Source organism: Pseudopipra pipra, chromosome 21, assembly GCF_036250125.1.
Source record: "Pseudopipra pipra isolate bDixPip1 chromosome 21, bDixPip1.hap1, whole genome shotgun sequence".
Classification (NCBI taxonomy): domain Eukaryota; kingdom Metazoa; phylum Chordata; class Aves; order Passeriformes; family Pipridae; genus Pseudopipra; species Pseudopipra pipra.
Genome location: NC_087569.1, coordinates 3,550,621 through 3,570,533, shown reverse-complemented (window position 1 = coordinate 3,570,533; position 19,913 = coordinate 3,550,621). Strand labels below are relative to the sequence as shown.

Here is a 19,913-nt window from a genome sequence, read left to right as displayed (position 1 = left end):
GCCTGCAGCCAAAGGATCTGGTGATAGATGGCCATGGAGACTGGATTTCATTACCTTTCCTGGGATTAATCAGATCTGGGCCACAGGAGGGTGATGGAGCTCTGCCCCATCCTCACTTTTCTGCTTCACTAACCTGTATCCCCCAGCCTCTGCCCTCTGAGTGCATCAGTGCTGCCAATCCACAGTCCTGCTGATAACTCAGCTGTACCAAGAGCAGGTCCCTCTGTGCCAGCTGAGGGCTCTCAGGTCCTGCACTGTGCACCAAGTGCTGTCCCCAGTGTCAGGGCACTGGAGCCTCCCTAATGGCAGGAACAATAACAGAGGTGGAGAGGCTGAACACAATTTCCTTTTGTGTGTTTAATGTGAATACTGCAAAGGGCTTTTTCTTCCCTCTTCTGTCACTGTCCAGGAGAGTGCCTTCATGTGATGTATTGGGTGCCTGCTGGGATGGGAAGATCCTCTAAAGGTACTAGATTTTGTATGAGGTCTTAAAAGTTGCATGAAGGAGCCTGTGTGTTTGAGAAGCCCTGCAGAAACTATGAGCTCTGTGTTGTCTTTGAATGTTTGCATGAGCTCTGTGCCCTGTGTCTGTGCACCAAGAGTGCTTCCTGGGAGGCTGACAGGGTTTTCCTGACTCCACAAAAATCCAGTACACCCACATCCTCCTAAGCTCCTGTGTTACCTCTGTACTTACCTGCCTCTTGCCAGAAAAGCCAAAAGAGACTTTCTTTTTCTTAGGCATTTGGTGAAGCACCTGAGCCCTGCAGCTTGATGGATGAAAAACAGTGATGTTTGGGTTACAAAATACAGAGCTGCAACACTGATCTCTGTGAATTTGCCACCTTGGGGGAGGACAGAAATCTCAAAAGCTCGAAGTGTAGTTGCAAAAGAAAACCACAAATCTAACAAAGTACAGAATTAAACTACAGCAATGTACAGTCTGTTGCCTCTGAGCTGTCCCTTGTCTCTAGGAGCCTGGGGCTGGCTCAGAAAGACCCCAAATCAAGGTTATATCTTCCAGATTGAGAGTTGAAAGAAGGTGTTTGTTCTCCAGTTGTACCTGAGAGTTGTCAGAGCCCTTAGATGAAAATGGATTTTGAAAAGCTTCACTCTTTCATCCTCCTCCCTTCACATAAGCTGATCAGTCTTGTCTGCAAAAGGGCAAGTAGAGGTACTTTCCTTTATTCTTACTCTGGAATACACAAAGCTGCTTGATTTCTTCTTTCTCTTTTCCCCAGCTCTCTGTTCATATTCTTTTGTGGAAAGTAAAGTGCCTCTTGTCCATCTCTCATCCCTCCTCCTTTCCCAGACATGGAGATGTACCCTCTTAAACATTTCCATGTTCTCTTGACAGCTCACATCTTGTGTACCAGAAGGATTGATGCAGGTGTGAAATGTGTGATGCACGTCTGTAGAATTTCACAATTCATGGCTCTAGGTTTCTGTGTAGACCAAATATGCTGCAATCACACCGAGCCAGCTTCTCACACCTGCTATATCAGAGTTTTATTTCCTGAAAACACGTTCAGAGCCCCTTCAGCTCATGGAATGTCCTCTGGACTTTATACTAGAGTGGAGAGTTTTTGTGTCTCCTACCTGAGCTGGTGCTTTCACAGACCCATGAGGAATAAGGGCTTTTGTGATGCTGCTCTGGGTTAGGTGTGTTGGCTTGTGATGTGTGGAGGTGTTTTTTTTTTTCATGAAGGAATGCTGAAATGTCAGTGAGGAACTGGCACCTGACAGGGACTCCTGGAGCACATTAACCTCGAGTGGTGTCCATGCTGGCTGTCCCCCTCCCTTCTCTCCCATAAAGCTGGAACAATGGAAAACTGAGCTCTGCTGCTTTGTGGTAACTGTTTTCCTTAATCAGACAGAAAATTCATCTCTGGCTGCCTCAGGAGAGGGTTTCCCACAAATGTGCTGGCTTATTTCCTGTGCTTCAAGTGAAGAAAGTCACTGCTCTCAACCCCATGTGCAAGAGAGGTTTCTGTGCTAAAGGTGTGGGGCACTGGTGAAGGGCTCAATATAACATTTGGATTTCTTGTCGCTACAAAGCTCCTATATCTTGGGTTTTTCCCACCCTCCTCCTGGAAAAGCTTGCTTTTCCCTGGAGTTGCAAGATGGAGAGAGAATGGAAGCTGTGATGAATGAGCCCACACAGCCCTCCCAGCTGGTGGAACAGGTGAAAGCTGCTGGTAAGGGAAGTGTTCACATTTCAGAGTGGGTTTTATCTGCTCGGAGCAGCATTAGAGTAACGTGGTTGGAGGAGAAATTTGCCTTTCATACTTCATTTGGCTGTCAGCTGGCTCTGGGTTTCATTTGTGGTTCTTAAATCTCTTGTTCAGTTAAAGAATTGTGGCCAAAGGGAGAGGAAAGTAGGAATATTTGTATTTGCAGATGGAGCTGGGCAACACTGAGACTTCAGTGCTGGAGGCAAAAAAGCCCAAACTTATTAAATTTTCTGTGAGACTTAAATGCATCCAGTCAGAATCCAGCCTAGATCTTGGATTTTACAGATGGATCATGTCTTTCTGAATGGGCAAGTGCAAGTATCTGTAATGTGAATTTCATATTTAGCCACGGCTAAGAGTATCAGAACTGTTCTTCAGCAGCTGCCTACTTTTATTGCCAAAAACTATGCTTTGGTAGCTAAACTATACAGCATTGCTGGGAGCCTGGGAATGCCTTCTCACTTTCACATAAGTATAAATGTATTATTTTTGATAAAGAATAAATGCACAGAACTAGGAATATTTGCTGGCATCATGTCTGCCTCTGCAAACACTGTGTTGCTTTTGTGCACTAAAAATGAGAGTGAAGCAGACTGGAACATTCCCAGGGCCATTAAAGAGCACGGGATGACTGGCTCCATAGGGTAATTAAACTAAATATGCTGTAATGAGGGTTTGATAAGCCTGAGCTGTGCTGGGTCGTAGTTGTGGTTGGTTTCTGGGTGCTGAAGGGCCGAGACTGGTCCATCCTGGGGGGGCAGTTCCTGCTGTGCCCAAGGGTGGAGTTTGGACAAGGGGTTTAACTTTGTTTTCTGATTTGTTTTCTAGAAATGTGATTATTTTCCGAGGGCTGATTCTAGTTTGAGACTCAGCAATTCTGTGTGGCCCAAGTGTCTTTGCACATGTCCAGGCCCTGTCATTGATGAGCTGAACCTGCCTCAGTTCTGCTGGAGGAGCCTAAATCTCACCACCACCTTAGCTCTCCTGCAGGACCAGTGCCTTGCTCTTGCCTTTCCCAGTGGGAAATCTTCATTCCTTTTCATTTACCTGTCACACAGTTACCATTGACATCTTGGTGAACTAACTTGGAAATGAGTTGTTTGCCCCTCGAGTTTGTCAGGATGTTGTTGATGTAAACTGGCTGGATGCACAACAGTAAGAAGCAATTTCTGTTGCTTCGAGAATTATTTTGCAGTAAAACAGAGGGAGGGAAGGTGTCCTTGATGAGGAGTTTGTGCCTCAGTAATAAGGGAGAACTTAGGGAGGTTATTCTCAGGTTTGGTGGTGTCTTAACACAGGCTTTTTTTATAAAGGTGCAAGACAGTGCTGAGGCTATCTGGTTTTGTATCAATCTATTAATTCTATCTCCCAAATAAACATAAAAGGCACTAAACCACTGTTTTGTCTGAAACAAAAGAAATGGGATTGTAGTGTCCAGAGCAGCTGATTGACTGGCACAGACACAGGGAGCTAATTCTTAGCTATTCAAAGGCTTTGTGACTCTTGATTAATATTAAGTTGGGGTGTTGTGTGCTGGTGAATTGAGAGAGAAGACCCCACGTCGTGGGACCAGAGGCTGCTATTATTTCTAGCAAACACTTGGTTTTGCTGTTTTGCATCTGGCCTCGTGGAGCAATCGGTGTTGTCAGCTCCCATCTGAGCTCTGTCCTCAATTAAATCCACGCTCAGAGCTGAATGGATATTCCTGGGGTCGGATTAGTGATCCTGCTGGAAATGCGTCATCGGTGTCAGTGAAGTTTGATCAGGTCTTGATTTATGTTAATGGGTCTGTGGACACAGCACCCTCAGTTCCCTGGGGAATGGGGGGGCTGAGGTGCCAACGAGAGTGTTTGAAGATCAAATGCCTCTATTACAGTATCAGCAGATTATCTCTCCTTTAGTAGCAGGAGCTCCAGTACCCAGGTACACACAGGCAGTCAATGTTCGAGGAGTTATCAGGTATCTGAAAGGAAACAAGAGTGTTTTCAAGGGCTGAACAGGGAAAACTGCAAACAAGGGTTGCTGGTGTGCTAATCCAGGCCTGATGCACAGCTGGAATGGAGAGGTGAGGCTGGGAGGGGATCGTGGAGGCTGGGGGTCAGTGCAGGGGTGGGAACTGTCACAGCCGCCGGAGCAGCTCTGCTGAGGGATCTTTGGAGCCTGGGAATGTCCATCCATCCTTGCTGTGAGGTGACTGAAGTGCCCTGTGTGTAGGTCACGTCCCTCCATACGAATCCACTTGCTTGTGGACACTTGCTCTAGTGAGACCTGTGTTTGCCTCTAATCCCCTCTACATACCCTACGCCAAATGTTTTCTGGCATCCTTGTGGACAAAACGTTTGACTCTTTGCATAGAGCTTATATTCAGCTCACACATCCCTTTCATGAGCCCCTCTGCTTGCCATCCTGCAGTCTGAGATAAGTTTTGTACCAGGTTTTGTGGAGGTGGTGGTTCCCTCACCCCTTCTGGTTCCCCTCCTGAAGGGAGGGAGGACCTTTGGCAGCATCCCCTTCCCGAGAAGTGATTTGAAGCATTCCAAGCAATATAAAAGGGTATTGAATCAATCTTGATTTAATCAGCTTTACAGGTGACATCTAGAGACAACTGGGAGTCTGATTTTAATTGTCTTAATCATTAGATGCTCTTAGAAGGATTTGATACAGCTAATCCTTAACGTTCAGCACACTCATTGTGGAACAAGGCGCGAGCACACACCGAAGGCATATGGAGGTCAGACACCCTCCTGGTCCCTCTGTCTGTAGCTCCTCACAGAACAGCAGGGAAAGAAAATCTGCTTCCCACAGATGTTCAGCTTATGGAAGTTGAATATAATGAACTGGAATCCTATTCAGCTGGGCTGGTGCAAGTGCAGCACCATCGGGGTGGTTGTGGCTACGCCCATCGGGGCGAGGAGGCACCTCCGGGGTGGGATCTGCTCCTGCATGTTCTGCCATCAATGGAGCTAATCCTGCAAGAGCAGATTAATCATTAGAAGCCTGAGCCAATATTCATTGAAATAAAGGGAAAGATTTCCTTTGGCATAGGTGGATTTGGGATGAGAGTCCACAGGATTACAGTGGGCAGACTATTGCCACATAGTAATGGCTGTAGGTTAGAATCAACCATCACACACTGACCCTGCATGTGAACATCCTCCTTGCAAGCCATCAAAGAGGTGAATTGGCCTCCAGAAAAGCCTTAAAATGTTTAGAGTACAGATGTTTTTCTCTGTTTATTTTGGATTCAGTAGGATATTTACTTTTTAATGAAGGTGCTAAAATGTAAGTAAATATCCTGTTCCCATAAAAGAAATTGATTTTTATGCAGGAGTGAGGTCTGTAAGAAAACACTGTGTATCACAGTACTCACTGTAAAATAATAAGAGTTGTCAAAATTGGGCTGTCTGTCTTCAGCAGCTCCATTCAGAACACAGTTGATGGTCTCTCTGCTACAAAGTGTGCCTGTTTGGCAATGCTGTTTTCCAGCACAGTAAATGTGTGTCCTGTGTGCTACATCTGGGTTGTGGACGGACCAGAGGGTGCAGCAGAGCACTTCACTCCATGCCTTGTTTGCAAAATTCTTTGTGAGAAAGGAAATGTTTGTGCATGGGGATTTTAAATGGTCCCAGAGGAAGGCAGTGATGAACTTGGCCACAAGTACCTCTTAAAAACCGAACCTACACCAAGAATTGAGGAGTTAATTTGTGTGATCTAGCACACTGTCAGTGCTGCAATTGCAAGGCAGGGTTATGCAGGAGTTAATTCTGCTACAGGAGTAGGAGTGTTCCCAAGCTGCTCCAGGAATTCCTACCAAGCAGGAGCTGTAAGTTCTCACTTTCTGCAATTATAAGCCTGCCATGTGCATATGAAACCTCTCTGTGAACGCTTCACCACCTCCTGTGAAGCCTGAGGCTGTGAGAAAGGTCAGTATTATCCACGTTTTACACACAAGACAACTTAGAAAAGTAGGTCTTGCCCATGTCATCCTGTGAGTCAGAGGTGAAAGTGGAACAGTTATCCTGGCCAGCAGGTTTTTCTGGCCTTTAGTCCTCCTGGTCCTGGCAGGGGAGCAGCAGCTTTCCTCTCTGACACTGCTTCCCCTGATCCTTTTCACTGGCTGAAGTGCTGTGTCTGTAAACAGTAGTTCCTTTGGAATTTGGCTGAGGCTGCAGAGCCATTGAGCGTACAGGGCAAGTGTCTCAGTCCTGCACATGCTTGTCTTATTTCACACTTAAACCTGGACAGTTGTTTAGGATTCACATCCCTGAAGATGACAGGAGCCTTTTGTATTGCTGTATAATTTATTTCACGGAAATACTTACTGCAGAGTGTTATATTTGGAGGTATTTCCTCAAAAAAACCCCCAGAAATTAGAAGGCATTGATGCAGACTTTAAACGAAAAATTTTAGATAAGAATGCTATGATGTTGATAAAATCTCGACCCCTAAAAAGGGCTTGGGGGCATCATCCTCAGTGATCAACTGCTGTCCTGGCTGGGTGTGTTCAGAGGATAAAAGCATGAAACTGGTCATCTCTTAAAGTGCTGGAAAGGTGGCAGGAGAGAGAGGGATGGTCCACGTGTGAGCCCTTCACACCAGTATGGGGTACTGGGATGGGAGCATACTGTGTGCTCAGGGGTAGTCAGGGTGCTTGGTGGGACCCTGTGCTGAGACTTCAGTGCAGCTCAACCAGTTAGTTCCCACAGCTTTGTCTGTGATCTCTCACTTCACATCATGGATTTCCCACCCTTCGCTGCTGCTCACTTCGCCTACCAGCACTCCTGGAATGGTGTAACAAGGCATTTCTGGTGATCACTGAGACTTGGAGCTGTTGGGTTTGAGAACACTTGCCGTGGGGTTCTGTGTTTGTATCATAGCTCATATTTTTTAGGGTCAGATCTGGATCATGATTGTGTTTTTCTCAGAAAAAGGTTAGGCATTTGCTGCAAATAGGTGACTTGGCTTTTCTGAAAATGGTGCATGTTCAAGCTCATTGCCTTTTGAATTGGATACTTAGCTGTTTAAGCCAGATATTTAAAATAAAGTAGATGACTCAGTGTTAATCTGCTCTCAAATATCCTTTTTATTAGATTAGGCAAAACAAAACCAGCCCAACAAACTCTGCATTCTGCCTAGCGTGGGGCTGTGTACAATCAGTCCATTGTGTGCTCTATGGCCTGCTCTGTGCCTGGATGTATGGCTGCAGGAATAAATGGCTGATGGAGTGATGAATCAAACTGTGTTTAGCACAGTGCAGCCCCAGGGTTGTGCACAAGTTTGCTTGGCAATTATGAGATGTTGGTCTTTACCTCTCCTACGGTTCCCCAGGGATCCTGGGGTGCTGCAGATGGCTCCAGGAGTGTCCCCTTCTCAGGCAAGTTGGGTGGATGACTCAAAGGGATGGTGTAATTGTATTGATGTCACGTTTCTACTGAGGAGGGGAAAAAAAATACATACAAGGGAGGAAGCCTGGTGCTTGTCTGTGTGCTGGTACCATCCCAGTGGTTCAAACTGCTGTCTCCCAGGGTGGCTGGTTGCACTGAAAACCAGCCTCTCAGCGTGCAGATAAGGAGCTGACCAAGCATCCTCCTTCATTTTTACACATCAGGTGTTAAATTTTTGTACCTTTCCTCTTAAGTACAGCTGCAGGCAGAGGAAAATACATGAGGACATGGGAAAACACTTTTCACGGCTGCAGCGGAGAGCACTTGCAAAGAGCAATTGCTGTGGAGATTATCCCAATTCCTGCCAGAGGGAAGCAGAGCAAAGTAATATCAGAAACTCAGAGAAAAGCTTATGGTTGTGCCTCAGAAATGCTTCTGTGATTCATCAGGTAGAAATGAGAAGTGGTCATCAGTCAAGAGAGAAAGAGGAGGGAAGATCTTACTGCTGTGATCTGTTGCTATGTCTGGCCCTTCGCACAGGGAAGATTCTCAGGTGCCAGGAGGCCACTCTGCCTGAGCTTGCAGCTTCCAGTTGCACAAATATACCCCTGGACATGTGGGTCTCTGAAGTGCTCACAGTGCAGCAGGAGCACAGGTATGAGTGGCACAGCAGGTAAAATACTGCACTGAGCTGTTCTGATTTGAGTGGGGTAACTGGATCATTGAGCACAGTGAGGATGTGTGAGAGGGTTAAAATGCTTGTTCCATAGCTGGAGTAAGCACTGTGCCCACGGGCAGTCTGTGCCAAAGTCTGAGTTGAGCTAGGTTCTCTCCTGGTCATTTAATCTTCCTTTCCCATGCACTGCTAGAGGTACTGCCACTCTGCTTGTGCATGGCTGCTCAGGTTATGTCCTGTGGGTAAACACACTGAGTTATGCACACACAGCAACTTCTGCATCACATTCCCTATACAGGGAGCTGCTGATCCCCTGGTCTGGCTCCATTCTGATCAGAAAGCAATAATTACTCTCTGGACCAGGCCGGGCTCTTTTTTGGTACCTTCTCTTCTACATTTTATTGGGAGGGAGCTAATGCCATCATTTTGGAGTGAATAAGTCAGTGGCCTTTCTGTGTGCACCTGCTTGAGCAATGTACTGCTTGGCTGCTCATCTCTTCCTGTCAGTGCCATAGCTGGTTAGCAATGGCACCAGAGTCCATCCAAGTGGGTTTTATGTGGGAATGATGCCCAAGCAAAATTCCTACACTTAAAAAGGCTGTGAAATATCAAAACCCTGCTGCTTGATTGTTGTGTTTTGTTTGGTTTTTTTTTCTTCTGGTGGTGAGAGAGCACTGTGCTTTGCTTGGCTGCTCCTTATAGTTGTTTGGTGCTCAAGATAAATTTCTCCAGTTCAGGAGGTGTCCCGAGACTGCTCCTCTCTCCGTGCCAGTGCTCTGCCTGGGAAATCGTTTATAAATGTCTCATTAAAGACCTGTGTCTGCCTCCTTTTCTCTCTTTTTTTTGTCATTGGATCAGCTCACTGAGAGCAGCTGTCCTCACTTCCCTCATAACACCCCTGAAACCACACTTGTGCCTTAGATTCCCCCAGCCCGAGGAACCACGCACAGCTGTGCACGTGTGTGCGCGCCGGGCTCTGTGGGCACGGCGGGCTGGGGCTGGGCTCCTTCCCGAGCCTCTCCCTGCTTCTCTGGAAAGAAAAGACCCCGAGAAGCCAGCCTTGTGCTAGATTCATAGAGAACTGAACATATGGTGTGACTGCAGCTCCGCAGCCAGGGAGCCGGGGACGCGCGTGAGTGCTGGTGGTTCAGGGGGAGTTGTGCGACACGGTGCGTCGCTTGGGCTGCTGGAAGGAAGCTCATTGTGCCAGGTAGGAGCCTTCCCTGTAAGTATTTCTCTCCCAGTTGATGTTCCTTCTCTCAGGGCTGTCTCATGGGCTACCCCAGGCTGCTTTCTAATGCTCTTTTTAGTCTCGTAGTAGTCACACCAGTCTGGGCAAGGTTAACCCAGTTTGGATGTGGGGCTGGTGGGACAGGACTTAAACAAGCCTTTAGCTGTAAAGATTGACTAACTAGAAAATATAGTTTCCCATTCAGAGCAAGCTATGGTGAATAAAGTGAGTAATGTTTCCAGGTGGAACATTCTCTAGCTGAAGTGATTATATTACTTATATAAGGAAGAATGAAACCTGTATTATTTTGTAACACACACTGGGTTACTTTAACATAGTGGGACAGGACTTAGTGAATCTTTACAGCTGATGGCTTGTTTGAATGGAAAACTATATTTTCTACTTAGAATAAGCTGTGGTGAGTAAAGTGAATAATGGTTCCAAGTGGAATATTCTCTATTGGAAGTGATTTTATTATTTATTTAAGGAAGAATGAAGCCTGTGTTATTTTGTAATGCACACGGGGTTAGTTTAACATAGTAACCCAAGGTTTATTAACTCTAGTTTTTCAAATGTGTCTGTAAGTTATTTCTAAAGATGGGGGTTGGCACAAGCTGGGGAAGGAGACAAGGGTGCTCCATTCTTTTTGTTAAACCTGCAACACCCTTAAAATTGTGGGGTTTTTGTTTTCATTATATCCTGGGAAAACAGGGGGCTGCTCCAGAGATGATAGATGGGCCCTATTTTAAGACTAAAAAAAAAATGTTAAATAGTGTATTGAAGCATGAATGTTGAATGAATATACTTACGGTTTTAAAAATAATAATTATATAAAAATTAAGACTGTAATCTTGAGATGAACAGATCCATCCATATGCTGCAAGTTAATTATCCCTCAGTGAAAGAAACCTTGTGCATTTTCTACTAGTCACTCGCCTCCCTTGTGCCCTGTGCTGCCGAAACCAGTCTGCTTTGCATATCTTGTTGAATACCATTGTTTATTTGAAAAAAAAACAACTTCAAATCCTCACACCTAAATACATAGCTTTGCTGTTTGTTTCTTTTCAGAATTACACTGGATCTGATCTAATGTAAACCCCTGGGTCCTCCACCCCTCCCATCTCCAGTGGGCACCGGGAACGTGCGTCTCGCCTGTGGCAGAGCAGATTTCGTACCAGTCAGCCTCTTGAATGAGACCTTTATAAGAAAGCCTTTGTTTGGGACGTCTGTCTGAGGTTCAGTGCTTTTCCCAGCTGCCCCTCTGAAGGCAAATATGGGCCTCAGTGGGCACCTCCTTGCGTTCAGTGCGAGGCAGCTTTGCAGTGGTTCTCGCTGGGTTTTGCTCGCTCAGTCATAATTCTCATTCACTTTCTTGCTGTCTCCTCCTCCTCCTTGTCACAGGTGTCTTTCTGATTGTCTCCTCCCTTCAAAGGAGCTAAAGCCAGTGATGCTGGAGTTGTATCACATCTTAATATCCACGCCATGGGGGCTGTTCCAGGGGAACTGCAGGGGCAGTAGATTTCCAGGGTGCCAGATGCAGAGCTCGCCTCTGTGCCAGATTACAGCCCCAGCTTTTCAGCTTTGAACTTGCAGAGCTTTCAGTCGTTGTTTCCAAGTCAGCCATAAATCTCTGGGGCTCCTTCCTCCCACAGTGTGCTGCCAGGCAGTCAGCTATCGCCTGCAAAGCATCGCTTTCTCTCGCAGGCACCTCTTCCCTCTCTGTTTTTGCTTGAAAGGGCCGTGATAAATCTTGCAGAAAACAGCTGCTTCGTTGCTATGCTCGATCATTTGAATTTGGGTATGGCAGAGTGGGCTGGCTTTCACTTGATTGCCAACAGCGTCATGTCTGTGTAATCCAAGCTGCTTAGAGAAGTTCCAGTCCCTGTGTGGGAGCCTAGAAATTCCATGTGGTGAGGCCTCACCATCCCAGAGTGCTGTGGAGGCAGCAGGTACCAGCCCTTCTCCCGTGGGAGGCCCTGTCCCTGCCTGTGTGGCTGCTCCTGACGCTGCCAAGGGAAGAGAATCCCTGTCCCCCTGGGCAGGTGGCAGCTCCTGGAGGTGCAGCAGGTTGTGCCTTCTCTCTTACCTGGTAGACCAGCTGCTGTAGGTCGTAGGGACTGAGGCTTGAGTCTGATAGCAGATGCTCTGGACTGTCCTCCCTTACCTTCTCTGAGGGGAAGCTCTGATCAGCTCTGTTCTCCATCAGTGAATTTCTGTAGCATTATGCTTGGAGATGAGATGGCTCTCTATAAACAGACCCAGGTAAGTTTATAGTAATTGCAGTGTAAAGCAGTAGGTAAAAACCACTGCACCAGGAGCTGATAGCTGTGTGGTTATAAGGGCAGCACCCTGTTGTCTTACACCTTCAGCCTGCAGAGAGGACTGTGGTGATCTGTTGGACAGGAAAGTGTCATCCACCACAAATGTTTGGTGCCCTGAGCACAGGCTGCAGCCTGAGTAGGGGCAGTGTCTGACTGTCATCCCCACCTCATCTGAGCACTGAACCCAGCAGTGAGCCAGGCTGCCCCAGTGCCTCTGAGGCTCTTACCTAATCCATGTGGCAGGAAAACCAGGCATTATTCCTTTTAGCTGGCACCCCTGTGGCCAGCAGTGGGGTTTTCCAGCTGACAAAATCTGTCTTGGCTTCAAATGGGCATTACAGTCCCCTGGTCATGGGACTGTCCTGAAGCCCTGCCCAGGCTGGGAGGGGCAGAGCTGATACCAAAAGCCTTTTGACTGCTTTGGTTGCAGGGCTGCACTTTGAGATGCTCACAGGCTGCATGGGTGGCTGTCCTGTCACAGGTTAGTGGCATCTACAGCACGGGCCAGTGACACAAGGGTGAAATGTCTTCAGGTCTTGTGACAGTGACACTTCTGCCAGGCTGGTGCAGCTTTTCTTGCTGGTTAGTGGATGAGAAGGTTATTGATTGCCATGGAGAGGGAATGCAGCCTGGGAGTGGATGGGCAGCTCTGTGCTGCATGTCAGGCTGTCTTGTGATGTGGTGGGGGTTTGAGGGCAAAAACCTCTGAAAATGAAAATAGAAAAGACCTCTCCTAGGGGCAATGTAAAGCCCTTTGGTAAATATCATCTGTTCTCGTTTCTCCCTCCCTTCCTGGCATGAGATGCTACTCTGGTATATCTCTTTTTTTTTCTTTTCCCCCCCTCCCCCCTCTTTCTTTTAAATCTAATGTGCCTCCATTTTATCAATTAACTGCCTGTCTCCTGATTCCCATGGCAACCCAACAGGCTGTTGCATTTCTGAGTCCTTTGGCAGTTGGGGTGCCTGGCATGTGTCTCGGGAGCAGTAAGACTACAAAAGAGTTCTGCAGGGAGTAGGAAATACACGGGCAGCACTCACTGTGCACTGCTTCTCATGCTAAACTGTTCCTCTCTTCCTCTCCCTCCTCCACTTTAGAAACAAGTTTCCTTTCCCCTTTGTTTCAATTGCCTGGTGATAAGAAATGAGCAACTGGAGTGCTGTGGGAGGTCGAAAGACGTGGAGGGAGTAAGGGGATGTATGGATTCAGTGAATGTGGATGGCACTTAAACATAGCATGAGGCTGAATGTCTTGTTGGGGATCCTGCAGAGAAGGTTATTCCTGCTGATCCTCCTGCTTCAACTTCCAGAGCTTTCTTGAAGGGGGTTTTCTTGCTTCTTTACTGTACAAAGCTTCTGCTCACCCCTTCCCACAGCAGACATTTCCATGAGCTGGAGGAGTCCGTGCTCTGCTTGCAGAAGTCCTTGTTCTTCCATGGATTTTGGACACATGGCTTTCATTGACACGGTAACAGGAGCCATGTGAACAGGCTGAAACTTCAGTTAAACCTTTAACCTCTCCAGCTCTTGGCTGATTGTAATTTGGCTCCTGGAGTATTGGTGCCCTGTCAGTGTGGGGTACCCTGTCACTCTGGGCCCCTAAAACTGATGGGATGAGTTTGCAGAATGGGTCCTAAGCACCAGGTCTGCCACAGTGGTGGTTAATGCATCATATGTGGGCTTTGTGAAAACCAAAGGGAAAATAGAGACTGGAGCTGGATAAGATGTGCATTTAGTGGATGCCGCGTGTGACTTTGATTTACAGGTTGTTGTTCAGCCCTGAACACTGTGACCTACAGGAAAACCATTTAAACTGAAAAGAATGAGCTGGCTAATGAACACAATAGGGTTGTAAAGCTGCAAAGCCCAAGTGGAAGAGATCCTGCTCACTGCTTGTTGTGTCTCAGAGCCTGGTCCCAGCAAGAGGGGGAGGCAGGAGCTGCTGTCACAGTCCTGGGTAGCAAGTGAGGTCTGTGCTGGGCTGAGCAGCACAGGGACATCCTCCTGGGCCAAGCAGGAAGAGCTTTCCCCATCGCTGGCTTCCAGGTGAGCTGCTGAGTTAGGTGCCTGATAGTGACATTCAGAGAGTTCCTGTGGCTTCTTGATGGGCATCACCAGGTAATGGCAGGGTTGGAGTAGAAAACACTCTGTTTATGTTTTGTTGGGTGTGTTTCTCTAGTGTAACTCTTCTCAGTTTCATACCTTAGATTTGGACCCTTGCTTTGCTGTTAGTGAGTTTCTTGGAACTTGCTGGTGTTTATCTGGGGAGTCTGACTAGAACAAGATGATTTTTCATTTCCAGAAACAGCAAATCCAAGTGACACAGGCACAGACCAGCTCCCTCGGTGCCTATAGACTGGGAAAGCTCAGGAATCCTGGGTGGTAATCCTCTTGGGTGACTTTCCCTTATGCTGTAAGAGGTGCTTGGAGAGTGGGTGACTCCAGATGTCAGGTCTGTCAGAGCAGTGCCATCCATGTCTGTTTTGGGCTATCCTAAGATAACCATGGGATTGAAGACAGGTTATTTATTCACTGCTACCCTTTGCCTTCTGAAAGGCTGGTGACCAGGTACCCACCGAGGAGGATCAGAACTTAGTCTACTTGGACTACTCTGGGTGCTGTCTGGCCATCTAGATAATGGGTCCCTCAGACCTAAAGCCATGAAGAATGAGTTGAGCTTGACCATGGTGACTCTTGGCTTCTCTGAAAACCTGGTGCACAAAAGCCCATTGACTGCTCTGTGGTTATTCCATATGTGGGCAGTGAAGGTCATGTAAAACACCAAGTTTCTACTAGATGGCCATAATGAAGAAGGTGAACCTTCAGGCAGTTCCTCACTTACATTTATAATTTTGAATAATTCACCTCATACTCAGGAATAACGATGCTTCTGCCTGCACTGCTTGGGAGCCTGGAATGGGATCGTTTCCCTGAGGAGTTGTAATTACTGTAGTTCAGCAGCCCTGCCTGTCAGACAGGCACCTAAAATGAACAGTGTGTAAAGTTTCACTAAAATCTTGGCTTTTTTGGGGGAACACAACGTTGCACCACGAACCAAATGAACTGTTCTGTTTCTTTTTTTTTTTTCTGAGTCAGTTTTGAGGGTGTTTGCTCTTGCAGTGGAACACGGTGAGTCTGGATGTGGTTTTAAATCCTGTTGTGGTGTTTGTTCAGCCTTGGGCAGCCTTCCTGCCTTTCTTTGCTTGGGCTTTGCTGCTGAAGGGTTTGCTTATCCCAGCCACGTTGCAGAGGTGTTTGTGAGAGCTAATGTGACCTGTATCTTGATCATTAGCCAAACCCTGTAATAAAGAACTGCCAGTGTGCCCAAAGTCGGGCTCCAGTAAGACTAGAAAAACAGCTTTCATCTTTTGTGAATATGGATGCAGAGCCCCCCAGATTTCATGTGATTACAGTTCCCTGTACAGTAGGTTGAATTTGGCTGTCCTTGGCACGGTGTGTCACATGTCAGTGCCATGAGATCTGCGTGTTGGGGCACTCTGCTGAGCATGAAAACAGGCTGTAAGTTGTGTTTCTGATTTAATTTATTCTTATACCCGTGATAGGAGAGACATACCTGTCACAGATGTTTTTGGCAATAAACCTCTGTAGCCATCTATGGTTATTAAACTTAGAGTCTTTTTAAAATATGACTCGTTGGTTCCTAATCTGGCTGCTTTATTCTCTTGTGCTATTAAGCATTGAAATGACAAAGGTGGCCTTATTTTCTGCTTATGGAGCCCCGATTCCTTCCCACTCCTTTATATTTGATGTCTTCTGTAAAGATGGAAAGCTCTAAGCATCCTTATAGCCTTTGGTTTTCATTTCTTAAGGTGAAGCTGTTTCTTGGATGTAGTGCTGTCCCTCTGATGGAGCTCATCTTGGCATATTGTCATTTATGAGACTGAGATGAAGCTGGAATGTCAGACATTTACCCCCCCCCCCCCCCAAAAAAAAAGTTAATGAAGAAGATGTGAGGTGGAGGAAAACTTTCAGAGCAGGACCCAAGGGAGAAGGTTTCTCCCAGGGAGCTGGCTGAGCTCCACTGGGAGCACCACAGTCCTTGTTGCCACCAACCTTTTCAGTTGGGAACAGTATTTCTGTTACTGCCCTTCCTGAGCCCATCATGGGTCTCTTGGACACTCCCCATGTGCAGTGCTGTGCATGCCCCCTTTGGCTGATCTTCTCAAGAGTTGTTCCAGCCCCAGCCCACCAAGCCCAGAGAGCAGGTTGGAGGAGATCCTGTTCATGAAAGGAGTTTGTACAGTCATGCCTTATCTACTGCTCTCTCCTTGTTCAGATAAGGTTTAGACCAGGCAGAAGTCCTGCTGACTTCCAGGAGCCACAAACTGCTGCAGTTATGCCATAGAAATGGGCAAGTGTTGGCTCTGGAGTCTAATGTGAACCAAAGTGTCAATATTCATCTCTCTTAACTCTTAATCAGTTTTAGCAGAAACTAAGTTCTTAAGCTATTTGCTGAAGTCCTGGTGCTCTTTTCTTTCTTCTGATGTTAGACCTTTTGCAAGGCTTTGAAGTATCTTGCTTTGAGACCTTTTATGTTTTTCAGGCTTTCTAGGAGCTGAGCCTGATCTGTCAAGCCCATTACTTGTGAAAGAGCTGTTGAAGTGTTGTGGACTGAGCCACAGTGATGGCTGAGGCTGAACAAGTTTCACAGTTCGTTTCACAGAAGCACTCAAGTTTGGCTTGTCTCTGCAGCTGCTTTGGGTGTCCTCTGTCAGCCTTCTCTGGCAGTAAAAACTCCTTCCTGGGTGTGCTTTAGGCATTTCTGGTTGGTGGCACCCAGAAATTTCAGCTTAAAGTTTTACTAAAGAGTCCAGGTAGCTTTTATTGTGCAAGTCTCCTGCACAACACCCCCTACACAGCTGTGTGGGACCTCAGTGCTACTGAGAGCTGAGGATGACTGAAGGTCTGTGGTGTATGACTTGCTGGATCTTATTTTGCAAGCTTATTTCCTCCATGTGTGGTTTCTTTTGGGGCTTTACTTAACCTCCCCCTTTTTTAATGAAGTCCACATGTCCTTGTCATTTGTTCCCCTGGGGCCCAAAGTTTGTGATAAGAGAGTTTGGCACTGAGGTCAGCAAGAGTTGAGTCACTGCTTCTTGTTTGCTTCAGTTGACTCTGTTCCCACTCAGACACCAGTCACATACTTAAGGGTCTTCTTGTGTGTTATGGGGAGTTTGGCCAATCAAGGGTGTGCTGGAGAGTGTGAACAGGACAGTGAATTCCAGCATCCTTGCAGTTTTCCTTCTCCAAGGCAGCAGAGCATTGCTGGAGGGCTGATGCTGCAATAAGAGTGCTCTTTATTGCTGGTTTTATGGAGTTCAGTGTCCAATCTACGGCCCTGGAAGGCCGTGCATGAAGGTTTGTAGATGCTTCCTGTTTAGAGAGATGCTGTTTATATTGAATGTACCCCAGGTGTCTGCTCACTGCTGGGCTTGCTCCAGCAAAGGGCACAGCAGCAGCTGGGGAAAGCAAGGAATTTGTGAAGGCAGCTCTGTGGTCCCACAGAAGCCATTAGTGCCCTCAGTGGGACTCTCAGTGCTTCCTGGATCCACACACAGGGAGTTCTCATAGCGCCAGGTACTAAAACATCAGTGCCTCACTCATTTTTATTTTCTTCTTTTATATTTTTTTTTTTTTTTTTTTTGTAAAAGGATGAGTCTGGAATTATTTTTCAAAGCAGCAGTTCCTTGGGCTCCTTTTGATCCATAAGCACTTACCCACCACTCCTGTGCTTTCGAGTTTATTTGCACTAGTTGCTGCCACGCAGAATTCCCTCTGGGGCTGTGACTGGGCTGGGGTAGGTGGGCATTGTAAAGGAGGGTGAAGACATGGGGTTGTCTCTGTGTTCTGTGTGAAACCTGCAGAAACTGGGCAGCAGGTGGAGGTTTCTGTGCAGATTTGCTTTCCTGCCAAGGAAGATGTGTGAGTAACGGGGTCGCTCGGGCTTAACCTTCACCGAGTGTAAACCTGCAACCGAAGTTGTTGTCCCAGATGTTTCCTTTTTGTAATTGACCTTTCCTGGTGTTTTGGCTGCCTTCTAGGATTCCTCCTCGTACCAAAACCTCTTTTCCCTTGATTCACAGGCTCACCTTTGCACAAGCAGGGTCCCGCCTCCACCGCCAGCACCGAGAAGTCGGGTTCGAAGGTCGCCGAGGTGGGCGATGATTTCCTGGGAGACTTCGTGGTGGGCGAACGCGTCTGGGTGAACGGAGTGAAGCCAGGAGTGATCCAGTATCTTGGGGAGACGCAGTTTGCTCCGGGCCAGTGGGCAGGGGTTGTTCTGGATGACCCTGTGGGTAAGAATGACGGCTCCGTCGGGGGGGTGCGGTACTTCGAGTGCCAGCCGCTGCAGGGGATTTTTACGCGACCGTCCAAGCTGACGCGGCAGCCGGTGGCCGAGGGCTCGGGCAGCGACGCCCCCTCCGTGGACTCGCTGACGGCTCAGAACTTGTCCCTGCACTCGGGGACGGCCACGCCGCCTCTCTCCACTCGCGTCATCCCGCTGCGGGAGAGCGTCCTCAACAGCGCCATGAAGACGGGCAACGAGTCCGGATCCAACCTCTCGGACAGCGGGTCTGTGAAAAAGGGGGAGAAGGACTTACGGCTTGGAGATCGTGTGCTGGTGAGTTGATCACGGGGGGACCCCCTTTGACAAGGATTTGTCCCCTCCCTGAGCGTTCCTGGTCGGGTTCAGGATGACCCAAAAGGAGGACACGGTTGGTGGTGAGGTGTGGGATGGAATGTGGTCTTGGGAGATGCCTGGGCCAAGCAGGCATCAAACTTCCGTGTTCACTTTTATTTGGGATGCTGCATCTTCTGGATTTGTCTGTCTTTCACATTGGTGCAAGAGAATTTGTTCCAGAGCACCTCTTGTATTGAAGTCCTGAGCAGTGAAATGAGGTTGGAGAGAGCAACTGAAACATGAGGGAAATAGAAGAATCATTGATTATTGTGTCCTAATCCAGTGATACTCCATAATGGTCTGTATTATTGGGGCTTTTGAGGAATTTGCAGCAGTGTCTCTTGTTGCTGTACATACTCTGCAAGGATTTGCAAGAATCTCTCCTTTGGTAGTTCAGTTTTTATATGTCAGATGTGACATTAAGTCCTTTCCTGTACAGAAGTGAACTTGCAATCACTTTTACGAAAGGGAGGATTTCGGGAGAGATCACTGGGTGGGTTCTCACACCTGGTTTCTGTTATTTTCATTATCTCAAATAGAGTACCTGATGACTTTAAGCCAAAATGCCACACTTGCACTAGGAATGGCTTACTGGAAGCTTGCCAGCAAGCTTGTCACCAGTTATGTCCTAGCAAAGGAGTAGTGCTTTTGTGGAGATGGAAAAGGAAGATGTCAAAGCCAGGAAGACTGAGTTCTGTGCTGCAGCTCTGGAAGAGAGTTTAGTTTTGTTAGTGTGTAGGTGCATATTGTGATATCAAATATTAGAAGAGCCAGGCATTTGAGCACAGATCTGTTGTGATTGTATCCCCAGTAACATCCCTGGATCTAAAAGCTGAGGGTGACTGACCAACAGCGATGACAGGTTGCAGAGGGTGAGTCTTTTCACATCCTGGGTAATCTGGCTCCCATTTAAAGTTATCTACACAGTGTTTCCTTTTTTGGGCACCTGGTTCCAATACCAGCAGTGGTAGTGGGAGAGTTTAGACAGACTGGACATCTGTTTAATGACAGGGGTTTGGTAGAACTGGCTCCACAGCCAATGTAAATCAGGAGTGTGTGCAGGGACTGTCAGAGCCAGTCTCAAATGTCCTTTTGGGACAACTGCTGGGTTGTCCAATAGTTTTCATTTTAGTGGGAAATAAAGTATAAACAATTTAAAGTTGGTTATTTTCAGAGGAAGGAAAGGGAAGATTGGTTCTGCTTGTGCCCACTGATTGATGGTTAGTAAACCTACTGTGAACATGTAGGTTTGTAGAGATGAGAGTTTTACTTTCTCAAATTTTCCCCAAAATGTGCATGGCATTCTGTGTCACAGCAGGAGCTGACATATCCTCAAGGGTCTGTCTGCTTGCTTACTTTATCAGTCTGCC

General features: G+C 47.1%; 1 protein-coding gene across 6 annotated transcripts in view; it reads left to right on the top strand.

The window, feature by feature from the left end:
- CLIP2 (CAP-Gly domain containing linker protein 2) overlaps positions 1 to 19,913 on the top strand; it is a 75,454-nt gene that overhangs the window by 18,950 nt on the left and 36,591 nt on the right. For 4 of the 6 annotated variants that reach the window (XM_064677720.1, XM_064677723.1, XM_064677719.1 and 1 more), the window contains exons 3-4: positions 410 to 466; positions 17,945 to 18,483. In XM_064677720.1, coding sequence (XP_064533790.1) covers positions 410 to 466; positions 17,945 to 18,483 — 596 coding nt within the window. The remainder of the gene's footprint in view (positions 1 to 409; positions 467 to 17,944; positions 18,484 to 19,913) is intronic. The other 2 variants (XM_064677724.1, XM_064677722.1) reach the window with 1 other exon arrangement.